At 41.6% G+C, this 20751-nt stretch overlaps 1 protein-coding gene across 2 annotated transcripts; it reads right to left on the bottom strand.

Moving 5' to 3' along the window:
- Window positions 1–2779: 2779 nt before the first annotated feature.
- MSC (musculin) lies at window positions 2780–5139 on the bottom strand. 2 transcript variants are annotated; one of them, XM_075272129.1, is made up of 2 exons: window positions 4596–5139; window positions 2780–3118 (listed from the first exon to the last, which is right to left on the bottom strand). In XM_075272129.1, the coding sequence occupies exons 1-2, from the start codon at window positions 5049–5051 to the stop codon at window positions 3032–3034; spliced, it is 543 nt and encodes a 180-aa protein (XP_075128230.1). In that variant the 5' UTR covers window positions 5052–5139; the 3' UTR covers window positions 2780–3031. The 2 variants fall into 2 exon arrangements, with proteins under 2 accessions (XP_075128230.1, XP_075128231.1); XM_075272130.1 differs by having other exon boundaries at window positions 3028–3118; window positions 4540–5139.
- Between the last annotated feature and the right edge of the window lie 15612 nt (window positions 5140–20751).

Below are 20751 nucleotides of genomic sequence, written 5' to 3'. Positions count from 1 at the left end.
TGGATTTTGTTCCAGGCATTCCACAATGGAAAATCTGCAACACATTTGTCCCATGTGTATATATACCCTTAAATTCTGTAGTAAAATATTTATATATATATATATATATATATATATATATATATATATATATATATATATATATATAAAAATTTTATTTTATTTTATTTTTTTAAATGCAGCATGCTCTGGGTCTGGTATTTTTGTTCAAAAAGCTAAGAAAATGTACAAAATTTTACAAAATAATAATAATTAAAAAAAAACACCAGAAATGCCTATAAAACACTAGTAAAACACTTAAAATGTATGGCACTCTTTTTAAGAAGACTATAAAAAAAATTCCTAGGTGAGCTATAAGCTGCCCCGCTATTGACTGTATATCTGTATTGTAATACGCTTGATATTGATACAAGTATTGGAATACAAGGGCTGATTCTGCCTTATATAACTAGCATTATAATAGGTTTATTAAACACCTATTTATGTAACCTTATAGGAAACCATAAGCAGCTACAACAGCTAAAGAAGCTCTATACAGTAAGGCTAATATGTGGCAATAATCTTACACTGATGAGGGGCCACACGGTGGCTCAGTGGTTAGCACTGCAGCCTTGCAGCACTGGAGTCCTGGTGTTCAAATCCTGCCAAGGGCAAAAAAACATCTGCAAGGAGTTTGTATGTTCTCCCCGTGCAGGGCCGGCGTCAGCGCACGGCATAGTCGGGCAAGTGCCGGGGCCCACAGCGCCTCTGGGGGCCCCCCGGCACTTGCCTGTCACAATTTCAGTTCATCGGCGTCCGTCCGCCGATGAGCTGAAATTACATACGCGATGCAGGAGCTGAGAGATCAGCTCCTGCTTTAAAGCTCCGGCCCGGCTTGCGTGTGTAGGCGCGATGACGTCATCGCATCACGCTTACACACGCAAGCCAGGCCGGAGCTAAGCAGGAGCTGATCTCACAGCTCCTGCATCGCGTATGTGACTGGAGAGAGGAGCATCGGGGGAACGATGGAAGGTGAGTGATAGAAGGTGAGTGTAAGTGTTTGTTTGTATTACATATTAAGGTGAAACATAATGAAGGGGGCCCATGAAACTGGGGGGCAAATGAAGGGGAGGGGGGGAACGGCATGACACTGAGGAAGATGAAGGTGGTGGGGAGAGAACGGCATGAAACTGGGGACAGAGATGGAGGGGGCCCAAAGAAACTGGGGGGCAAATGAAGGGGAGGGGGGGGGGAACAGCATGACACTGGGGCAGATGGAGGGGGTGGGGAGAGAACGGCATGGAACTGGGGACAGAGATTGAGGGGGCCCAATGAAACTGAAGGGGCAAATGAAGGGGAGTGGGGGGAACGGCATTACACTGGGGCAGATGGGGGGGTGGAACAGCATGACACTGGGGCAGAGACGGGGGACATGAAACTGTGGGCAGATGAAGGGGGAGAACGTGATGAAACTGGGGACAGAGATGGAGGGGGGACACGAAACTGGGGGCAGAGGAAGGGTGTATATGAAACTGGGGGAGAGATGGAGGGGGGGCATATAATTTACAGGTGACTGTAGGAGGATTATACTGTGTGGGAGCACATAATAAATGAATGAGAATGGGTGGAATCAACATAAAAGTGGGTGGAGCTAAATTTGCAGCGGCGCGCAGAGCACGCCGCACATTTTGCCCCTCTTTCTACTCTTTAAAAGATTGGGAGGTATGGCGTTGGTGACGCCACACTCCTGCATGACGTCACTCGCTTCATCTGCAACGCACAGTGTCTCGACTCCCCCACCTCCTTTACAAGGGGGCCCACTGAGGCTCTGTCGCCCAAGGGCCCATAAAAACCTGGAGCCGGCCCTGTCCCCGTGTTTGCATGGACTTCCATCCCATATTCCAAAGACATACTGATAGGGAAAAATGTACATTGTGAGCTCTATGTGGGGCTCACAATCTACATTAAAAAAAAAAAAAAATCTTACACTGATGTAGCAGTGCTGACTTTGTCATATGTAGTTGCACTGAGTTTGTTATATGGCACAAAATGTCATATCACTTTTTTGTTTTTACATAAAACTGCAGGAAAACTTGGAATTAGGTTTCGGTGTTATTTAGGGAAAGTTTTACTTTTTTTATTGTAATGTTCTTGGATTTTTAACTTTTAGCTGTAAAGCTGCCTTAGTAACTGACTGTACAAGACCTCAGACCTAGATATTAGAGATGAGCGAACACTATTCGAAACAGCCATTTCGAATAGCACGCTCCCATAGGAATGAATGGACGTAGCCGGCATGCGGGGGGTTAAGCGACCGGCCTCCGGCAAAGTCTGCGTGCCGCTTCCATTCATTTTTATGGGAGCGTGCTATTCGAAACGGCTGTTTCAAATAGTGTTCGCTCATCTCTACTAGATATTACCACCAATATTGTTTTATTTTAGTAACTACATGTCTGGCGATGCCGCTTAGATAAGTCATATTGATTTATATACTGTGTATAGGTGCTCACGAAAATATTACCATGCACATATAATACAGAATGCTATAGCGGCATGGCATGGCTTTGCTATATCCAAGCATCATCTGCGTGCCTTGCTTTTTATCATTCTGGAGTGAAGATGTTACCTTTATTCGGTAATAACCCTTGTTCAGACAAGGAAGGTATTTTCTGCGTTTCTTAACCGTTTAATAAAATTAAAAAAATATATAAAAATAAAAAAAATTAAAAATACAAGTTATTTACAGTAATACATATTCACACGGCATGTAGAAAAATATATTATAAATTTATTATCTGTTTTATAACACTGCTTTGAACAGAAACGTCACGCACTGCTGCTCCATACATCACAATGTATATATGTATAGAGATCTCCGTCATATTTAGAGTGCGTTCAGGACTTGAAATCCACTTTAGTTGAAATAAAAGATCCACTGACATGATATAAAGTCATACCTAGTACACTTCTGTACATAATGTACTGTATTTAGTCCTTGACATCAGTCAATGGGATTCTTGTTAAGGTTCATATAAGAGACAGGATGTGTCTTCTAAGCTGTGGCCCCACAAAGCCTGGAGGATACAGGGATGTCCTTGGGATCACATTCCAGCCTTCCCGAAATTACAAATGGCCATGTCTGTAAAGAAGGGATTGAAAGGATCAGATGGCAATGGGAACCTTTAACATATAGGCATAGAATTGTCAGATCTATCTATATGGACGGAATCTGTATTTTTCTTGCTGCATGTTTCTTACAAACATTATATAACGAAAAAAGTTATCCATTATACATCACATTATTTATATATATATATATATATATATATATATATATATATATATATATATATATATATATTAGACATTGGGCATGTATTAGGTCCCTGTCACATACAGTATATCCAGCTTTCCCATCATGAGTCCCGACAAGACTGATCCTATCACTTACTATGAGAACAGTTTGATGTCGTTGCATTTGCTGTGACATTGGACATCACTATATGACTGATAGAATTTCTATGGACACCGGACACAAGTTTGTCATCAGTTTATTATTAAATACTGGACATAACTCATATATGATATATGGCTGCAGCACTAGCATTGGATTTCATACATCTATTAGCTTTCCTATAGACTATGTTCAGACTGACACTTTCTATTTCGTTGCTCCATCAGCGGATTAGAAAAATGGAAACTGACATCCATTTAAAAAGTCTAATTCTCCACTATTAGTTTCTGTTCCTTCAGGTATCTGCTGCTGGGCATGCAAAATAAATGTAACCTGCACAGAATATATCCATCCCTTTTATTTTAACATTAAAGGTAAAGAAGATGATAAAAACAGAAGGTCGTCCATCTGTATCCGTCATAAGGGAGACTGTTATTTCCCTTTTTCTTAATCTCTGTCGGACCAGAACAACTGAAAGAACAAATGGTAATGTGAATATGTCCTAATAAACACTTTGGGAATAAATTTGTGCAAAGTGTTATATAAAATGCTGCCAATGTTTGTATTAAAACAATATCTATAATCATATCAGTATTATATATATATATGGAAAAGTAAATGTGACCCAGTGCAATGGTACGTGCACCGACTTCCTGCTTAAGTCCTAAAATCTGTGCGTTATATAGTTACATGTAATGCCATATATGTCACATATCTATTGGAGATTTAATGATAACGTATTACATATTGCATCAGAATTAATGCTCTGATTTTCTGCGTCCACATACCCTATCTATCTATCTATCTATCTATCTATCTATCTATCTATCTATCTACATATTAATCAAATATCAGTGTAATACATCTATCTATCTATCTATCTATCTTTCTATCTATCTATACACACACAAATATATACATATATATTTACTAAACATAAAAATTAACTTTACTATAAAACTAATATCTTCTGAATTTCTAATATAATATTAAAGAGTACAAGGGGGCCCTTGAGCACAGTGCAGAGCCAGGCTGCAGTCGCTACTGGTAAGGTGACAGTAATATACATATGATCATGCACAGAAACACTAAGCATTGTCCATTACCATGATGCAGCCCTTGAAGCCGACTGGTGCTGGCTGTATGGGAGCTTCATTCTTACCAGGTTGACAGGATGCACATAGCTATTGTCATATCTGTCGTCCTGCAGCAGCTGCCTGAGATGGGCAATGTAGCTGGAGGCCAGTCTCAGGGTGTCCAGCTTGGAGAGCTTGGTGTCAGGGGGCACCCAGGGCAGGCTGGTCTTGAGCCTGGAGAAGGCTTTACTCAGCACTCTCATGCGGGCTCTCTCCCTGGCATTGGCTGCATTTCTTTGGGATTGCTTGCATTCCTTGGATGACCTGGGAGTTTGCTTCTTGTCGGGGCTTTGTTGGCTCCTGCACTCCCTCTTCTTCTTGCCAGCGGAGGTGTCAGCGATGCCATCTTCTTCTGAGTTGTCAGTGGAGTGGTCCAGCAGCAGGTCACTGCATCCTGCTCCTCCTTTAGTTTTTCTGTACTGAAGCTCCAGCACTCTGAACTCCAGCAGATCCTCAGTGTCACTCACAGACCCTGTGGACATGTCTTGTCCTGTACCCTGTGTGATCAGCCAGATGACCACAGTGAGGACTAGCTGGTCACCTCCTCATACTTCTGGAGTCAGCACTGCTTGCTTTTACTTATTTCTCCTGGATGAGACATTTCAGCCCTGCATCTATATAGCAGGGGGAGTGTGGGAGTGGGTCAGTAGGGGGGTGGCAATGACATAAGATGCTGGTGGGCTTACTTTATTAACCCTTACATCTGCAGCATCTGCAGCTGAACACTGGTATTGGTTACATCGTAAAGCACATTAGTTCCCATTTTAATTTGCAGGTGTCTCATTTTTTTGTTGTTGTGTTCAGTACTTTTGCTAGTTCCCAGAGATGACATCAGTGCAGGACTTCTCTGGGAGGGTCGGTCATTTTATGGGTTTAAGGAGATTAATACTTTCATCCAGGAGTTGATAATATTTTATTCTGATGCTACGCTCCATGGAGAGAGCTAAAATGTAACAAACATTTAATAAAAAAAGTGAAAAAAAAAATAAAAAATGTTAAAATAATCCAGTTTACAAATAAACCATGGCATAGGCATAGACAATTAAAATCCCAATTATTTAAGCAATTTTTTCACCTTAGTGGGTAAATAAACTAGACAGACAAATTGACATAAAATAGATAAGATATACAGGGAAATCGATGTAAAATAGGAAATAGATGTTTACCAGATACTGTACATAGATACGATAGATAGATAGATAGATAGATAGATAGATAGATAGATAGATAGATAGATAGATAACTAGATAGATAGATAGATAGGCAGGCAGACAACTATGCTAAGGCTGGGACACCACGGTACAAAAATGCAATGTTTTGGCCCAGGCGGAAATGCAGCAGCAAAAAACACTGCATTATACATTAACTGCAAAGTGGATGTGATTCTGGCTAATCTCATCCACACATTGCAGGAAAAAAATTCTCAGTAGGAATGTGGTGTTTTCCATATAATAATAATAATAATAATAACATTTTTTATTTATATAGCACCAACATATTACGCAGCGCTGTACAATTTGTAGGGTTCAAATACAGACAGAAACATACATTACAAAGAAAATCATTTCACACAATGGGACTGAGGGCCCTGCTCGCAAGAGCTTACAATCTATGAGGTAGAGGGGGTGACACAAGAGGTAGCAGGGGCGGCATTGCTTATACAGAGGTCAGACACTTTTGTAATAGAGGTGACTGTCATTACACAAACATAAAAATTAAGAGCCATCACTAGTGGTGTCCTGTAACATGTGGATGGAGCTTGGACCTATAAAGTTAGCCTGAGATGACATCATATCATGTGGGGAAATGTGGGAGCGGGGACAGAGGAGGGTTAAACTTGGGATATTCTAATTATAGTATGGAAGGGTTTACGTTAGAAATTGTGATAGGCCTGTCTGAAAAGATGCGTTTGAAGCTGTAGAAATTGGGAGTTAATCTGATTCATATGCACAAGAAAAAACACAGTCCACAGCTCACCATAAATCTTAAAGAGAATCAGCTAGACCAAGAGTGCACGAAAAAATACACCCCCGGCTGGGGTGGAACAATGCAAGAACCCAGTAGAAAAATATTCCTTCAGCACAAGAGGTCTATAGTAAAACTTGACTTTTATTGGAAAAATATAAAAAATAGGTACCAGACATAGGAAAAAAGATGTAGAAAAACTTACATGGTCAATTCCAAGTATGCATGTATGGTTGAAGACAGACAAGCCTACGCGTTTCGGGACATCCGTCCCTTACTCATGGCAATACTACTGCGTCTGTTACACTGGAGCTATAAATAGGTAAGCTCACAGGTGTGAAATTAGCATACAGCTGGCATAGAATTAAAAACAAATGTTGACTAAAACAAAAACATGCAGAATAAATATACACACATACAATACACGGAGGACAATCCTAAGCGAAGAGACAAGAAATGGCAACACATCAACATAATGACATAAGGCAAAGATTAATATGGACAAAAAGCCGTATTTAAAAGGACACAAGCAATGGATTAGATTATAAAAACCACCCCTAACTAAACGTCAAGAGCACTCACCAAAAAGAAAAGATCCACCTGCAGGATCATATAACATCATTGCATGGTGATGAAGAAGTCTTTGTGATCAAAAATCCCAAGGAATATACATATAACCACAGGTTTCTATATGGTGAGAGGAAGGCGTCTCAGTAACTATGGCATCCAAAGAAGACACATGATCCTCCAGTCACATGATGCGAGTCACATGATCGGGATTCTTAGCCAGAATGTTCCACATAGAAAAATATACATGGCTTGTGAACACTTGGTCTGTGGTTGCATGCCACAGACCAAAGGATCAAAATGCTGTACAAAGAATAATGGTAATTAGCAAGTAAGTATATATATATATAACAGAACAAAAAAAAAAAAATTTGTGAAAAAAAAATATATATATATAAAAATATTAAAAAAAAAGCAAAACAAAAAAACATTAAAATAAAAATAAAAAATAATAATAAAAAATAAATTAAAATAAAATAAAATAAATATATATATACACATATATACATATATATGGAAAATAAATAAATAAATAAATAAATAAATAAATACATTTCTTAATAAAAATATATTAAATCTGATTTGAAATTTAACCCTTTGGGGAAACGTGTGCCAAGCTCAAAAATCCAGAACGCCTCCCGCTTGAGCACCTTCCTCCGCCAGTCACCACCTCAGGTTGGTCGATTAACATGCTCAATTGCACAGAAGCAGAATGATGATGTGTTGCCATTGTGATGCAAAATAAAGTGTTTGGACGCCCCAGATACATTATTGGCAGCAGATTTATTGCAGTCAGACAAGTGTTCCGAGATTCGAATCTTCAGAGGCCGGATAGTGCACCCCACATAAAATAAATTGCAAATATTGCACCAAATTAAATATATAACATGATCCGTTTTACAATTTAAAAATTGTTTGATGCAATATTTTTTATGTGTGTGCACATTTTCAAAAAATAAAGATTTAGATGCAAACCGACAGACCTGGCACCGGGAGGTGCCACATCTGTAAAAGCCTTGTACGTCAAGCCAAGTTTTTGTGCTCCCAATACTAGAGTTGGTATACAGACTGGGGGACAGAGTATTGCCCAAGGATTTACCCCTGCGGGAAATAAATTTACACCCCCTATCTAGAATTCTTGCAGTTATATCGTCCTGTGTAAGTATTGGAAGGTGTTTTCTGATAATATTAACCACCGCCTTGTAATCCCTACTGTAATTCGTACAAAAGAAGACACCATCTGAGAAACTTCTATTGTTACATCTTTCCTGATCCGACAATAAGGAGGATCTAGACCTCTTTCTAACAATGGCAGACGCCCTCTGCAACTGCCAAGAGGGATAGCCTCTACGTTTGAGTCTACTATAGACTTCGCGTTCCTGTTCCTGGAAATCAGTATCCAGAGAACAGGCCCGTTTGGTCCTCAAAAGCTCCCCCACCGGAATGGATTGAATTGTATGGCGGGGGTGGCAGCTAGTTGCATGTAAGACCGTATTGCCCGACACACTTTTACGGAAGATCCTAGAGAGTACAAGGCCCCTCTCAGAATCTCCCAAAAGTGAAACGTCCAAAAAGTCTATGGACGTATGTTCAACCCTATAGGTAAATTTGAGATTCATCTGATTGTTATTAAAATATTCCATCAGCGTCGGTACGGCCGCCACATCTCCCGACCATACCAATAGCAGGTCGTCAATGTAGCGGCCGTACCAGCGCAGATGTTTCCCATAAGGATTGGTGTCACTATATACAAAAGTCTCCTCCCACCATGCCATATAAATATTGGCCAAGGTGGGGGAGAAACGGGACCCCATAGGGGCTCCGCATGTTTGCAGGTAGAAACTTTCATCGAATTTAAAGAAATTGTGTCTTAAGAGATAATCTGTTATTGATATGATAAATTCACATAATTCCTCCGAAAAATTTGAGTGTTTATAAAGATGGTTCGAGAGGGCTAACAGGGCAAAATCATGTGGGATAGACGAATAGAGACTTTCAACGTCACAAGAGATCCACATAAAATTAGAGTGCCATTGAAAATTATCAAAGGTTTTCAGAACTTGTTTAGTGTCCCTCAAAAAACCCGGAATTTTTTGAACAAGTGGTTGGAGCAGGGAATCTACCCACTCACTAACACGTTCGTTTAGCGAGTGGATGCCCGCTATGATAGGGCGTAAAGGAGTAGGGTTAATGTCCTTATGGACTTTCGGTAACCCGTGGAAAATGGGGACCACCGGGTGATCAGTCATGAGATGTTCTTTCTGATCTTCCCGGATGATCCCCAAATTCACACCCTCTGACAACAAATTCTCCAAAATCACAGAAAAAGCAGGAGTAGGGTCTGAACCCAAGATTCTATATGTAGAAGAGTCATTCAAAATCCGCATAACTCCCTCATAATAATCCCCCTTGTTCATTACCACGACAAGACCCCCCTTATTGGCCATTTTTATGACCAAGGAGTCATTCTGAGACAATACATTAAGGGCGGACCTCTCCCCTTTTGTAAGATTGTTGTTCAAATGTATATGTGTCTTGGACTTTGCTAACTCCCTGAGGTCCCTTTCAACCACCTGTTGAAAAATATCATAACAAGGGGTTCTTGAAGCAATGGGGTAGTAGAGGGGATTGGATTTCTTTACATTGGTAGTGTGGTAATCACGTATCTTACCAGAGGTGTCCTCTAAAGCTTTTAGACTGAATAGACACATTTGCTCAGAAAACATGAGATCACTGTATTCATTATTCAATAGGTCACCGGAAAAAAGCAATTCATTATCGCCATCATTAGACTTATTACAATCAAAAAAGTGCCGTTTCACTGTAAGCGATCGAACAAATTTGTTCAAGTCCAAAATAGTATCGAACAAGTTGAAGCTGGAGGTAGGTACAAAGTTAAGACCTTTACTGAGTAAAGATAGCATATCAGTTGTTAACTCAAACGTTGACAAATTCAACACACTGAAGGTTTGAACAGTGTCAGTGTGTGTCTCCTGTGGAGCTGAAGGGGTTATTGAGGATGTTGTTTCCTTCTCGTCCAGTATCTGGATTTCCTTTCGGTATTTTGAGCGGTGTTTTCGTCCCGCTCTGCGTTTTTTGAGTTTTTTGAGGATCTGAGGTTACTGACTGATGTATCAGAAGAATTCCTGGAACTATTCAAAGGGTTAACATCATCAAGAAAGTCAGATTCAGATGAGCTAAATGACACCTTGCGTGGTGTAAAATTCTTATACTGATGGTAGCTTTTTTTACCTTGATTTAGGTGTGTGTTGCTCTGCAGGATTTCTCCACCTGTAGACCTCACCTGTTTCATAATCGTGCTTATCCCGCACAAATTTTGTTTTTTTAGTTTTGATGATGTTATCCTCCAGGTCTTTCATCTGGGCCTGGATCTTAGGATACAAGTCCAAATATGTTTTTGAACTTTCAAACTTCACAAGATCCTCTTTAACTTTAATTAACTCAGTCTTGTACTCCTTCAAGACTGTCAGTTAATCTGATTGTCCGGGGTAGAGCATTCCAGAGAAGTGGTGCAGCTCGGGAGAAGTCTTGTATACGAGCGTGGGAGGTTCTGATAATAGAGGATGTAAGTGTTAGGTCATTGAGTGAACGAAGAACACGGGTTGGGCGGTAGACAGATGAGGGAGGAAATGTAGGGAGATGCAGCACTATGGAGAGCCTTATAGGTATAAGGGTAAGTTCACACAGGGTTTTTGGACCGGAACCTGAGGCGGAGGATGCCTCAGGATCCGGTCCACAGTACAGGTACAGTGTTGGCCAAAACACCCCTGCACCCCTGCAATTCTGTCAGATAATACTCATTTTCTTCCAGAAAATGATTGCAATCACAAATTCTTTGGTATTATTATCTTCATTTAATTTGTCTTCAATGGAAAACCACAAAAAGAATTGTCAAAAAGCCAAATTGGATATAATTCCACAGCAAACATAAAAAAGGGGTGGAAAGAAAGTATTGGCACTGTTTGAAAAATCATGTGATGCTTCTCTAATTTGTGTAATTAACAGCACCTGTTACTTACCTGAGGCACTTAACAGGTGATGGCAATAACTAAATCACACTTGCAGCCAGTTGAAATGAATTAAAGTTGACTCAACCTCTGTCCTGTGTCCTTGTATGTACCACATTGAGCATGGAGAAAAGAAAGAAGACCAAAGAACTGTCTGAGGACTTGAGAAGCAAAATTGTGAGGAAGCATGAGCAATCTCAAGGCTACAAGTCCATCTCCAAAGACCTGAATGTTCCTGTGTCTACCGTGCGCAGTGTCATCAAGAAGTTTAAAGCCCATGGCACTGTGGCTAACCTCCCTAGATGTGGACGGAAAAGAAAAATTGACGAGAGATTTCAACGCAAGATTGTGCGGATGGTGGATAAAGAACCTCAACTAACATCCAAACAAGTTCAAGCTGCCCTGCAGTCCGAGGGTACAACAGTGTCAACCCGTACTATCCATCGGCGTCTGAATGAAAAGGGACTGTATGGTAGGATACCCAGGAAGACTCCACTTCTTACCCAGAGACATAAAAAAGCCAGGCTGGAGTTTGCCAAAACTTACCTGAGAAAGCCAAAAACGTTTTTGGAAGAATGTTCTCTGGTCAGATGAGACAAAAGTAGAACTTTTTGGGAAAAGGCATCAACATAGAGTTTACAGGGGGAAAAAAAAAGAGGCCTTCAAAGAAAAGAACACGGTCCCTACAGTCAAATATGGCGGGGGTTCCCTGATGTTTTGGGGTTGCTTTGCTGCCTCTGACACTGGACTGCTTGACCGTGTGCATGGCATTATGAAGTCTGAAGACTACCAACAAATTTTGCAGCATAATGTAGGGCCCAGTGTGAGAAAGCTGGGTCTCCCTCAGAGGTCATGGGTCTTCCAGCAGGACAAGGACCCAAAACACACTTCAAAAAGCACTAGAAAATAGTTTGAGAGAAAGCACTGGAGACTTTTAAAGTGGCCAGCAATGAGTCCAGACCTGAATCCCATAGAACACCTGTGGGGGAGAGATCTCTTGATGGCAGTTTGGAGAAGGCCCCCTTCACATCTCAGGGACCTGGAGCAGTTTGCCAAAGAAGAATGGTCTAAAATTCCAGCAGAGCATTGTACGAAACTCATTGATGGTTACCGGAAGCGGTTGTTCGCAGTTATTTTGTCTAAAGGTTGTGCTACCAAGTATTAGGCTGAGGGGGCTAATACTTTTGTCCGGCCCATTTTTGGAGTTTTGTGTAAAATGATCAATGATTTGACTTTTTTTTTTCATTCTCTTTTGTGTTTTTTCATTGCAAGCAAAATAAATGAAGATATTAATACCAAAGAATTTGTGATTGGAATCATTTTCTGGAAGAACATGAGTATTATCTGACAGAATTGCAGGGGTGCCAATACTTTTCACCAACACTGTAGCTGCAACTGGATGCCACTCCGGATTAGGCCCAAATGAATGGACCTAGTCTGGAGGAGGGAGTGTCTTCAGGCGGATGTTGTGAGGCGATTCTGCCTGAAAAATGAGCATCTCGCTTCTTTTTCCTGGAACCAGAACAAACGGCTCCCGGAAAAAAGAACTGACCGTCTCCCTTTGATTTCTATGGGAGCCATCTTTTTGGTCAGGATTTTGAGGTGGATAAGTTTTATGATGGAAGTCAATCATCCATTATTTCTTAATATTAATGTCTATGGGCAACAGACAGTAATGGTTGGGCATCTGTTATACTGTCCGTTATTGCTGTCCATTTTTTTCTGCACCTGTGCAGAAAGCAGAAACAAAAAATAAAACCAAAACAATGGACAATATAAAAACTGGCGCTAACTGATGCTAATGTGTCATTAAATGGATCTGTTATACTTCTAAACTTAATACTTCTAAACTTCTTTCAAATGATCCCGGTTTTTGGCTTTAAAAATGCATCAAGAAAACCTGAATGTGAGTTCTTACCCTTAGGGCTAGACAGTGTGAACTTAAGAGGGGTTGTCCAGGATATTTAATTATTGCAACAGGAGGCGGGGAAAGGTTATAAGTAAAATAAAATACTCATTTGTCCCTGGTGCTCGAGTGTTCCAGGCTGCTTTCCTCCCCCTGCGATGCCTCGGGGCTTTTTTGGTGGAGGTCCCTGCCCTACGTGGCCTAAGGAAAGGAATCGGGACATCACCAGTTTAGTATAATAAATTACCTAATAGTTTAGTGCACAATGTGGCAGCCCCCAGGCTCTGGGCCGCGCCGCTCCTTGGACACAGCACCACAGAAGCAGCAGACACCACAAAGCACCGCACCATGTGAACAAATCTCAAAAAACTCAAAAAATTCACCTTACCATATTGCCCCAGTCAGAGGACTATTCTAACATTATTCCTGAAATTTATGGGAATATAACATATTTTTAAAGGGAGTCTGTCAACACAAAAATGGGATATCAATGGGGCCACACGGTGGCTCAGTGGTTAGCACTGCAGCCTTGCAGCGCTGGAGTCCTGGTGTTAAAATCCCGCCAAGGGCAAAAAAACCATCTGCAAGGAGCTTGTATGTTCTCCCTGTGTTTGCATGGATTTCCATCCCATATTCCAAAAAAAGACATACTGATAGGGAAAAAAATGTACACTGTGAGCTCTATGTGGGCCTCACAGTCTCCAAAAAAAACAAAAAAAAAAACAAACTTTGGTATATAAAAGTACCTTGTAGGGCTGTAAGCACAGTTTACCGTGATGGTTTTTTTTTTTTATACAGGACTACTGCTCTGTTCTTGTAAAAATTGTTCTTTCATCAGTATACAAATGAGCATAAAAGGGCTTACGCGAGCATACGCAGTATACTCCTGTAGTTCTATGGAGCACAGAGCGTACTGCGCATGCTTGCGTAAGCAGCCACAAAAAAATGGCCGCCGGTATCTGCACAAAAAAGTTTTAAATGGTAGAATCCCTTTAAAGGCTAGTAACCATACGGTAAGTTACAACCAAAGACGGCTCCCAAATGCCCTTCTGAAACAGAAAAATATTATGGGTTATGGTTTTAGATTTTCGTAAAGACAAGTTGATCCAGGTTTTATACTAATTGCAATATTGGAAGACCATTGGCATGGGGCAATTGGCATAATCCTCATGAGATTTACTTGTCTTCCTCTGGATCAACACTGGTGGTGTAGGCTCCGTTCCCACGGAGTAATGCGCCACTCATTCTGACACGTAAACACGTGTCAGAGTGAGGCGCTTCAAAACAGATCCCATTGACTTCAATGGGTGCCGGATTACACGTGCTACACATTGAACTCAATGAGAGGCTTTTTTACCTATTGCTTTCACATTCAATGTGATACTGTTTTGAAGCGCCTCACTCTGACACGTGTGTATGTGTCAGAATGAGCGGCGCGTTACTCCGCGTTACATTTCTGTATACAGGGTTGTATAAGGCGTCTTTTCACTGTGGGGCACAGTTGTGCATTTTATTTATACCATTTTGGGATATTTCTTACAATTTTATCATGGGAGGCCAATAAAAATGGTGATTTGTCCATTTTGAATTTTTTTTCCTGCTATGCCATTCACTGTAGGGGCAAAATATTTTTATATGGTTGTATATCGGGCATATTCCATTGCAGGGATATCTTATGTGTGTATATTTGTTTATTTTGTTTGGGATCAAGGGAAAGGGTTTTTTTTTTTTGGTTTTTTTTTTAATCTCAGGTGGTCTGATCACTAGTGCAATATACTGTAATGCTAATGCATTGCAGTGTATTGTAAAATATATACAATTCTATTACATTGTGACTACTGCAGCCTGTGATAGTACTATACTAACAACAAGCCAGGAAGCCTTAAAAAAGCATGGGAACAGATTGCCACAGCCGGAATGAGATTTGAAGGCAATCTTCACAAACATGGTGGCCCACATTTACCACCAGTAAGTGGATGCCTAGATCACATTTTGTTATTGCCCATGATTGGAGAGGACTGTGATTGCAGGCATTGCCATTGGGTCTCTGCTGTGTAATACAGCAGAGACCTGGAGGCTATGACATCTGCTCAGCACATGAGCAGATCCAACATCAGTCGTAATAGTAAGGGTTAAAGAGGAACTTTCATAGTTTAGGGCACAGGCAGTTCTATATACTGCTGGAAAGCCGACAGTGTGCTGCATTCAGTACACTGTCGGCTTTCCAGATCTGTGCCCCTGGGTAAAGAGCTATCGGTACCATAGCTCTTTACATTCAGAAAGGCGTTCCTGACAGTCTGTCAGGTACGTCCTTCTCCACAGCAGCGCCTATCGCGCTGTACAGTGTGAGCGGGGAGGAACGCTATATGTTGATGTTATAATGCCCTAGCCATTTTGGCTCTTTGTCGGGTAAGGGGTGTAGCCGAAATGGAGATCCTTTTCACAATGCATTTATGACTTGCTCCTATTTAAAAAGGGGCAAAAAATGCACAAATCAGATTTAGGGGCTTGTTTGCTCACTGTACTGTACTTATGACACATTTGCACTTTCTCCCAGATTTTTCCCAAGGGGGTGGCCAAAGTGGTTTACCCTTTTCTGAAAAGAGTGCAAATGTAAGCTGGGAACAGAAGTGCAGGAGAATTTAGCATTATAGAGAACTTTTTAGACAAAGTTGTGCCCAGTTCTATATAAAATACATAGCACTTAGAAATCATTGTATACATTGGGCATTTATGTAAACTTGGGACTAAATGATCTTTCATCCTGCAGTGAAGTCTAGTGAACCTGAGATTGTCTGATGACAACATTACATAATATCTATATCTGACAACTCTGACAGTGTAGTAGCCCATGAATGTGAGAAGTCCCCTAGTTAATACAATGTAAAATAAGCGTGGTAGAAATGAATATTTTCAGTGAAACCGTATCTGCATACAATTACTTTACTATTTTATCTGATCTCTGCAACAGGTGCAAGGAAGCTGGGGCTTGGGAATCGGTTCCCACTGTTTTCCTAAAAAATGATCTCAGACACAGCTAACACATGAGGCACGCAGGTTTTTCTAGTATAATCTGTTCTCTGCTTCTGTGTGATAATTCCAGAGCCTCACAGCCCAATTAATATCTATCTCCCTTGTAGCAATGGGGAAGTGCATGGCGCTGGTGGGGAGATTGATGAGGGTACAGGATTTCTGACTGCGGTATATGGGGTGGTGAGATATACACATGAAGTTGTCTGGCAATTCGATAGTTTGAACCTAAATTGACTCTTTTCACATTTAGGAAAGGAGATCATTTACACTATTGGGGTACTGACATAGTATTATCCAGATCTAATGGCTGTCTAGTTAAGACCTTATTCACATGACAGTGAAAAACGACCATGTGAGGAACATTTTTTTGAAAGGCCAGTTTTAAAATGATGAATTTCTATGAGTCTATTTACTGACATGTTCTATCTTTGTCCATTTTGATGGGCATAGAGCCGTGTGAATGGACCCATAGACATTCATGGGATTTAAAACTGCCACGTGAATAAGCCCCCTTAACAGGCTTCCACGAATGGACGTGGCCATTTTTTATGGACTTTAGGTCTTTGAAAAACAGCACTCTCAGTCTTAGGCTAGGTTTACACAGTGCATTTTACTGAAGAACTGCATACAGTTTTTAATTTCAGCACTGTCTAGAACATGTTACCATGCATAATAACAGCAATTAAAGGGGTATTCCCATGATGCTTGTTCACTAACCTGCAGGCTGTTGTGCTCTCTTCACTTCCTGCTTTTCTCGGCACATAGGTGGGCGGAATTTCACTTACACGGGATTGGTTGTAAATGAATTACCACAGTGTGAAGCTGATGTAGCAGAGCTGGATTTGAGTCAGTTTGCATTACGTACAGAGGTAACGGACTCCCTATCTCAGCCCTTATCAGCCAAATTCAATTAAACCGACTGATAAGAGCTCAGAAATCCCGGAGCTCTCACCTCCCCTATCTGTGTAAAAAATATGCAAATCTATTCTCCAGGATGTAATTAGGAGAACAGTGCACTCTGTACGCCACCCTCTAGAGGGCAGCATCCTTAGCATCATGCATGACTCAGTTATAAAGTCTAATTAATCATGATGCGGATTTATTTGCCAAATTAGTATTTCTATACCCCTATCTGTGTCATTTAAGTAGCGGAGCTTCTCAAACAGCTCAGAGCTGCTCCCATCCCCTCCCTCACCCCTGAGAGCAGGCAGCTACATCACCTGACAAATGAGCAGATAATCCCAAGCGCCATAGAAACGGAGTGTAAACAATGAAGTAAATAAATGAAGATAGCGGCCAAACAAAGCAGTTTTGATGGAATGCATTTAGGAAATTTAGGGCAGAGGCTAGTCTAATGTATAGTAAAATAACATAAATTTATAGTCAGTAGGAATGCAGTTGGATTATAGATAATAGACGTCTGTATTCTTGTGTCCAGTGGACTATCCTCTTCTCCCTAACTTCCCCCTTGCCAGTGATTTATGATCACTGTGTGTATGCCTGCATAGTGGATACGGTGTATTCATAACATCCGTTTTACCCAAACCCCAAAAAAGCTAATAATCTGACCTTTTGTATAAAGCTTAACCATCACATGGTCTTGCTTTTCCAGTGACACAAGCAATGATTTAGTATTTTACTTGAAATAGGTTCTTCGTTGTACTTAAAGTGCTAGCTGCAAAAAGGGGACAAGCATGTTTTCCTTATAAAGTCTCACAAGACGCCTAAAAAGTCTGCACTTAATGGCCTTTGATGTCGCACTGCTAAAACATTAGGGGGTAGAAGATCGTGAAAATGAAAACAAGTGACTTAACCAGTAGTATCAAATGTTGGCCTACAATTACCAAAGGAAAGGAAAAAGCTCATTACCCACTAGATGTACTTGTATGATTTACACTATCTATAAGACTTACTGCTCACGTATCTTTGTTATATACACTCATTGACAAATAATGCACAGAGGAGGAGTTGTTGGAATGGAAGGACACTTTATATGTAATGTGAATGTGAATGTAATGATGGTAGAAAAGAGAGCAATATTAGAGGCCATTCACACAGAGTTTTTTGGCGCTGATTTTGAAGCTGAATCCGCCTCTATATAGCCTCCGTCTGATATAGCAGAGCCGAGTGTGCACAAGGGTTCAAGCGCACACTTCATCCGGAGATGTAGCCGTGCTGATGCTGTCAACACTGCTACATCTCAGATCGGACCACAATGGAGACTGCTGTGGAGTCCATAGCAGTCTCCATTGTGTTCCGATATCAGATGTAGCAGGGTTGACAGCATCAGCACGGCTACATCTCCGGACGGAGTGTGCGCTCTAACCCTTGTGCATACTCAGCTCTGCTACATCAGAGCCGAGGGTGCACTTGAACCCTTCTGCACCCTCGGCTCTGCTACACCACCGGAGCGCACGGCCAACTCTGCTCAATCTCCGGCATAGCAGAGCTGGCCGTGCACTGAACTCCCGGCTACACCATCGGCATAGTTGAGCTCAGCACACACATTCAGCTCTGCTTCATCACGCCAATAGAATGCATTGGCCAGCGCTGATTGGCCAGAGTACATAATTCGGCCAATCAGCGCTGGCTCTGTCGGAGGAGGCGGAGTCTAAGGTCGGACCTGAATGGAGACTGGTGTGGAGCGATTTTAGACTCCGCCTCCTCTGGCAGAGCCAGCGCTGATTGGCCGAATTCTGTAAACTGGCCAATCAGCGCTGGCCAATGCATTCCTATTGGAAAAAGTTAGCTTGCGAAAATCGCAAGCTGACAGGGATTTCCATGTAATTAAGTGACTTATATGCCCCCAGACATGCTTCCCCTGTTGTCCCAGTGTCATTCCAGGGTGTTGGCATCATTTCCTGGGGTGTCATAGTGGACTTGGTGACCCTCCAGAGACGGATTTGGGTTTCCCCCTTAACGAGTATATGTTCCCCATAGACTATAATGGGGTTCGAAACCCGTTCGAACAGTCGAACAGTAAGCGACTGTTCGAATCGGATTTCGAACTTCGAACATTTTGGTGTTCGCTCATCTCTAGTTACCACTATTGCTGCTTTTAACCCACTTTTATGCTATTTTGGGGATGTGGCTCACATACTGTTTATACCTTTGTTGAAAAAAAAAACCCAGCATACTACTGCCGGGAAATTAAATTTTTATCTGATATGTAAATGAGAAACATTAGAAGACTTTTCTGGGGCGTATTAATTGATGACTAGAGATGAGCGAACAGTGAAATGTTCGACATTCGAGTAGTCGCTCAATACTCGACTGTTCGATCGAACATCAAACCCTATTATAGTCTATGGGAAATAAATACTCGTTTAGGGGGAAGCCACTATTCGACTCAGGAGGGTCACCAAGTCCACTATGACACCCCAGGAAATGATGCCAACACCCTGGAATGCAACTGGGACAGCAGGGGAAGCATGCCTGGGGGCATCTTACATGCCCAAGTCACTGTATTACGTTGAGATTCCTGTCAGCTTGCGATATGCTCAGACTGACTTTTTCCCATAGGAATACATTGACCAGCGTTGATTGGCCGAATGCCATACAGACTACAGCATTCGGCCAATTAACGCTGGTTCTGCTGGAGGCTCGTCTATGAGGAGGCAGAGTCTATGATCGGACCAGAATAGAGACTTCTGTGGACCAATCTTAGACTCCGCCTCCTCCGGCAGAACCATCATTGATTGGCCGAATGCTGTACTCTGTATGGCATTCGGCCAATCAACGCTGGTCAATGCATTCCTATGCCGAGATGTAGCAGTGCTGGCCATGCGCTCAGCTCAACTACTCTGGAAATTAGTCGAGCTGAGCGCACAGCCAGCACTGCTACACTGGAGCAGTGGCCCCCTCAGCCTAATACTTGGTAGCACAAAACAAAATAACTGTGAACAACCGCTTCCGGTAACATCAATGAGTTTCTTACAATGCTCTGCTGGAATTTTAGACCATTCTTCTTTGGCAAATTGCTCCAGGTCCCTGAGATGTGAAGGGGGCCTTCTCCAAACTGCCATCAAGAGATCTCTCCACAGGTGTTCTATGGGATTCAGGTCTGGACTCATTGCTGGCCACTTTAGAAGTCTCCAGTGCTTTCTCTCAAACCATTTTCTAGTGCTTTTTGAAGTGTGTTTTGGGTCCTTGTCCTGCTGGAAGACCCATGACCTCTGAGGGAGACCCAGCTTTCTCACACTGGGCCCTACATTATGCTGCAAAATTTGTTGTTAGTCTTCAGACTTCATAATGCCATGCACATGGTCAAGCAGTCCAGTGCCAGAGGCAGCAATACAACTCCAAAACATCAGGGAACCTCCGCCATGTTTTACTGTAGGGACTGTGTTCTTTTCTTTGAAGGCCTCTTTTTTTTTTTTCCTGTAAACTCTATGTTGATGCCTTTTCCCAAAAAGCTCTATTTTTGTCTCATCTGACCAGAGAACATTCTTCCAAAACGTTTTTGGCTTTCTCAGGTAAGTTTTGGCAAACTCCAGCCTGGCTTTTTTATGTCTCTGGGTAAGAAGTGGGGTCTTCCTGGGTATCCTACCATACAGTCCCTTTTCATTCAGACACCGACGGATAGTACGGGGTGACACTGTTGTACCCTCAGACTGCAGGGCAGCTTGAACTTGTTTGGATGTTAGTCGAGGTTCTTTATCCACCATCCGCACAATCTTGCGT

Source organism: Leptodactylus fuscus, chromosome 4 (assembly GCF_031893055.1).
Source record: "Leptodactylus fuscus isolate aLepFus1 chromosome 4, aLepFus1.hap2, whole genome shotgun sequence".
NCBI classification, from domain to species: Eukaryota; Metazoa; Chordata; class Amphibia; order Anura; family Leptodactylidae; genus Leptodactylus; species Leptodactylus fuscus.
This window is presented reverse-complemented; position numbering and strand designations above follow the sequence as displayed.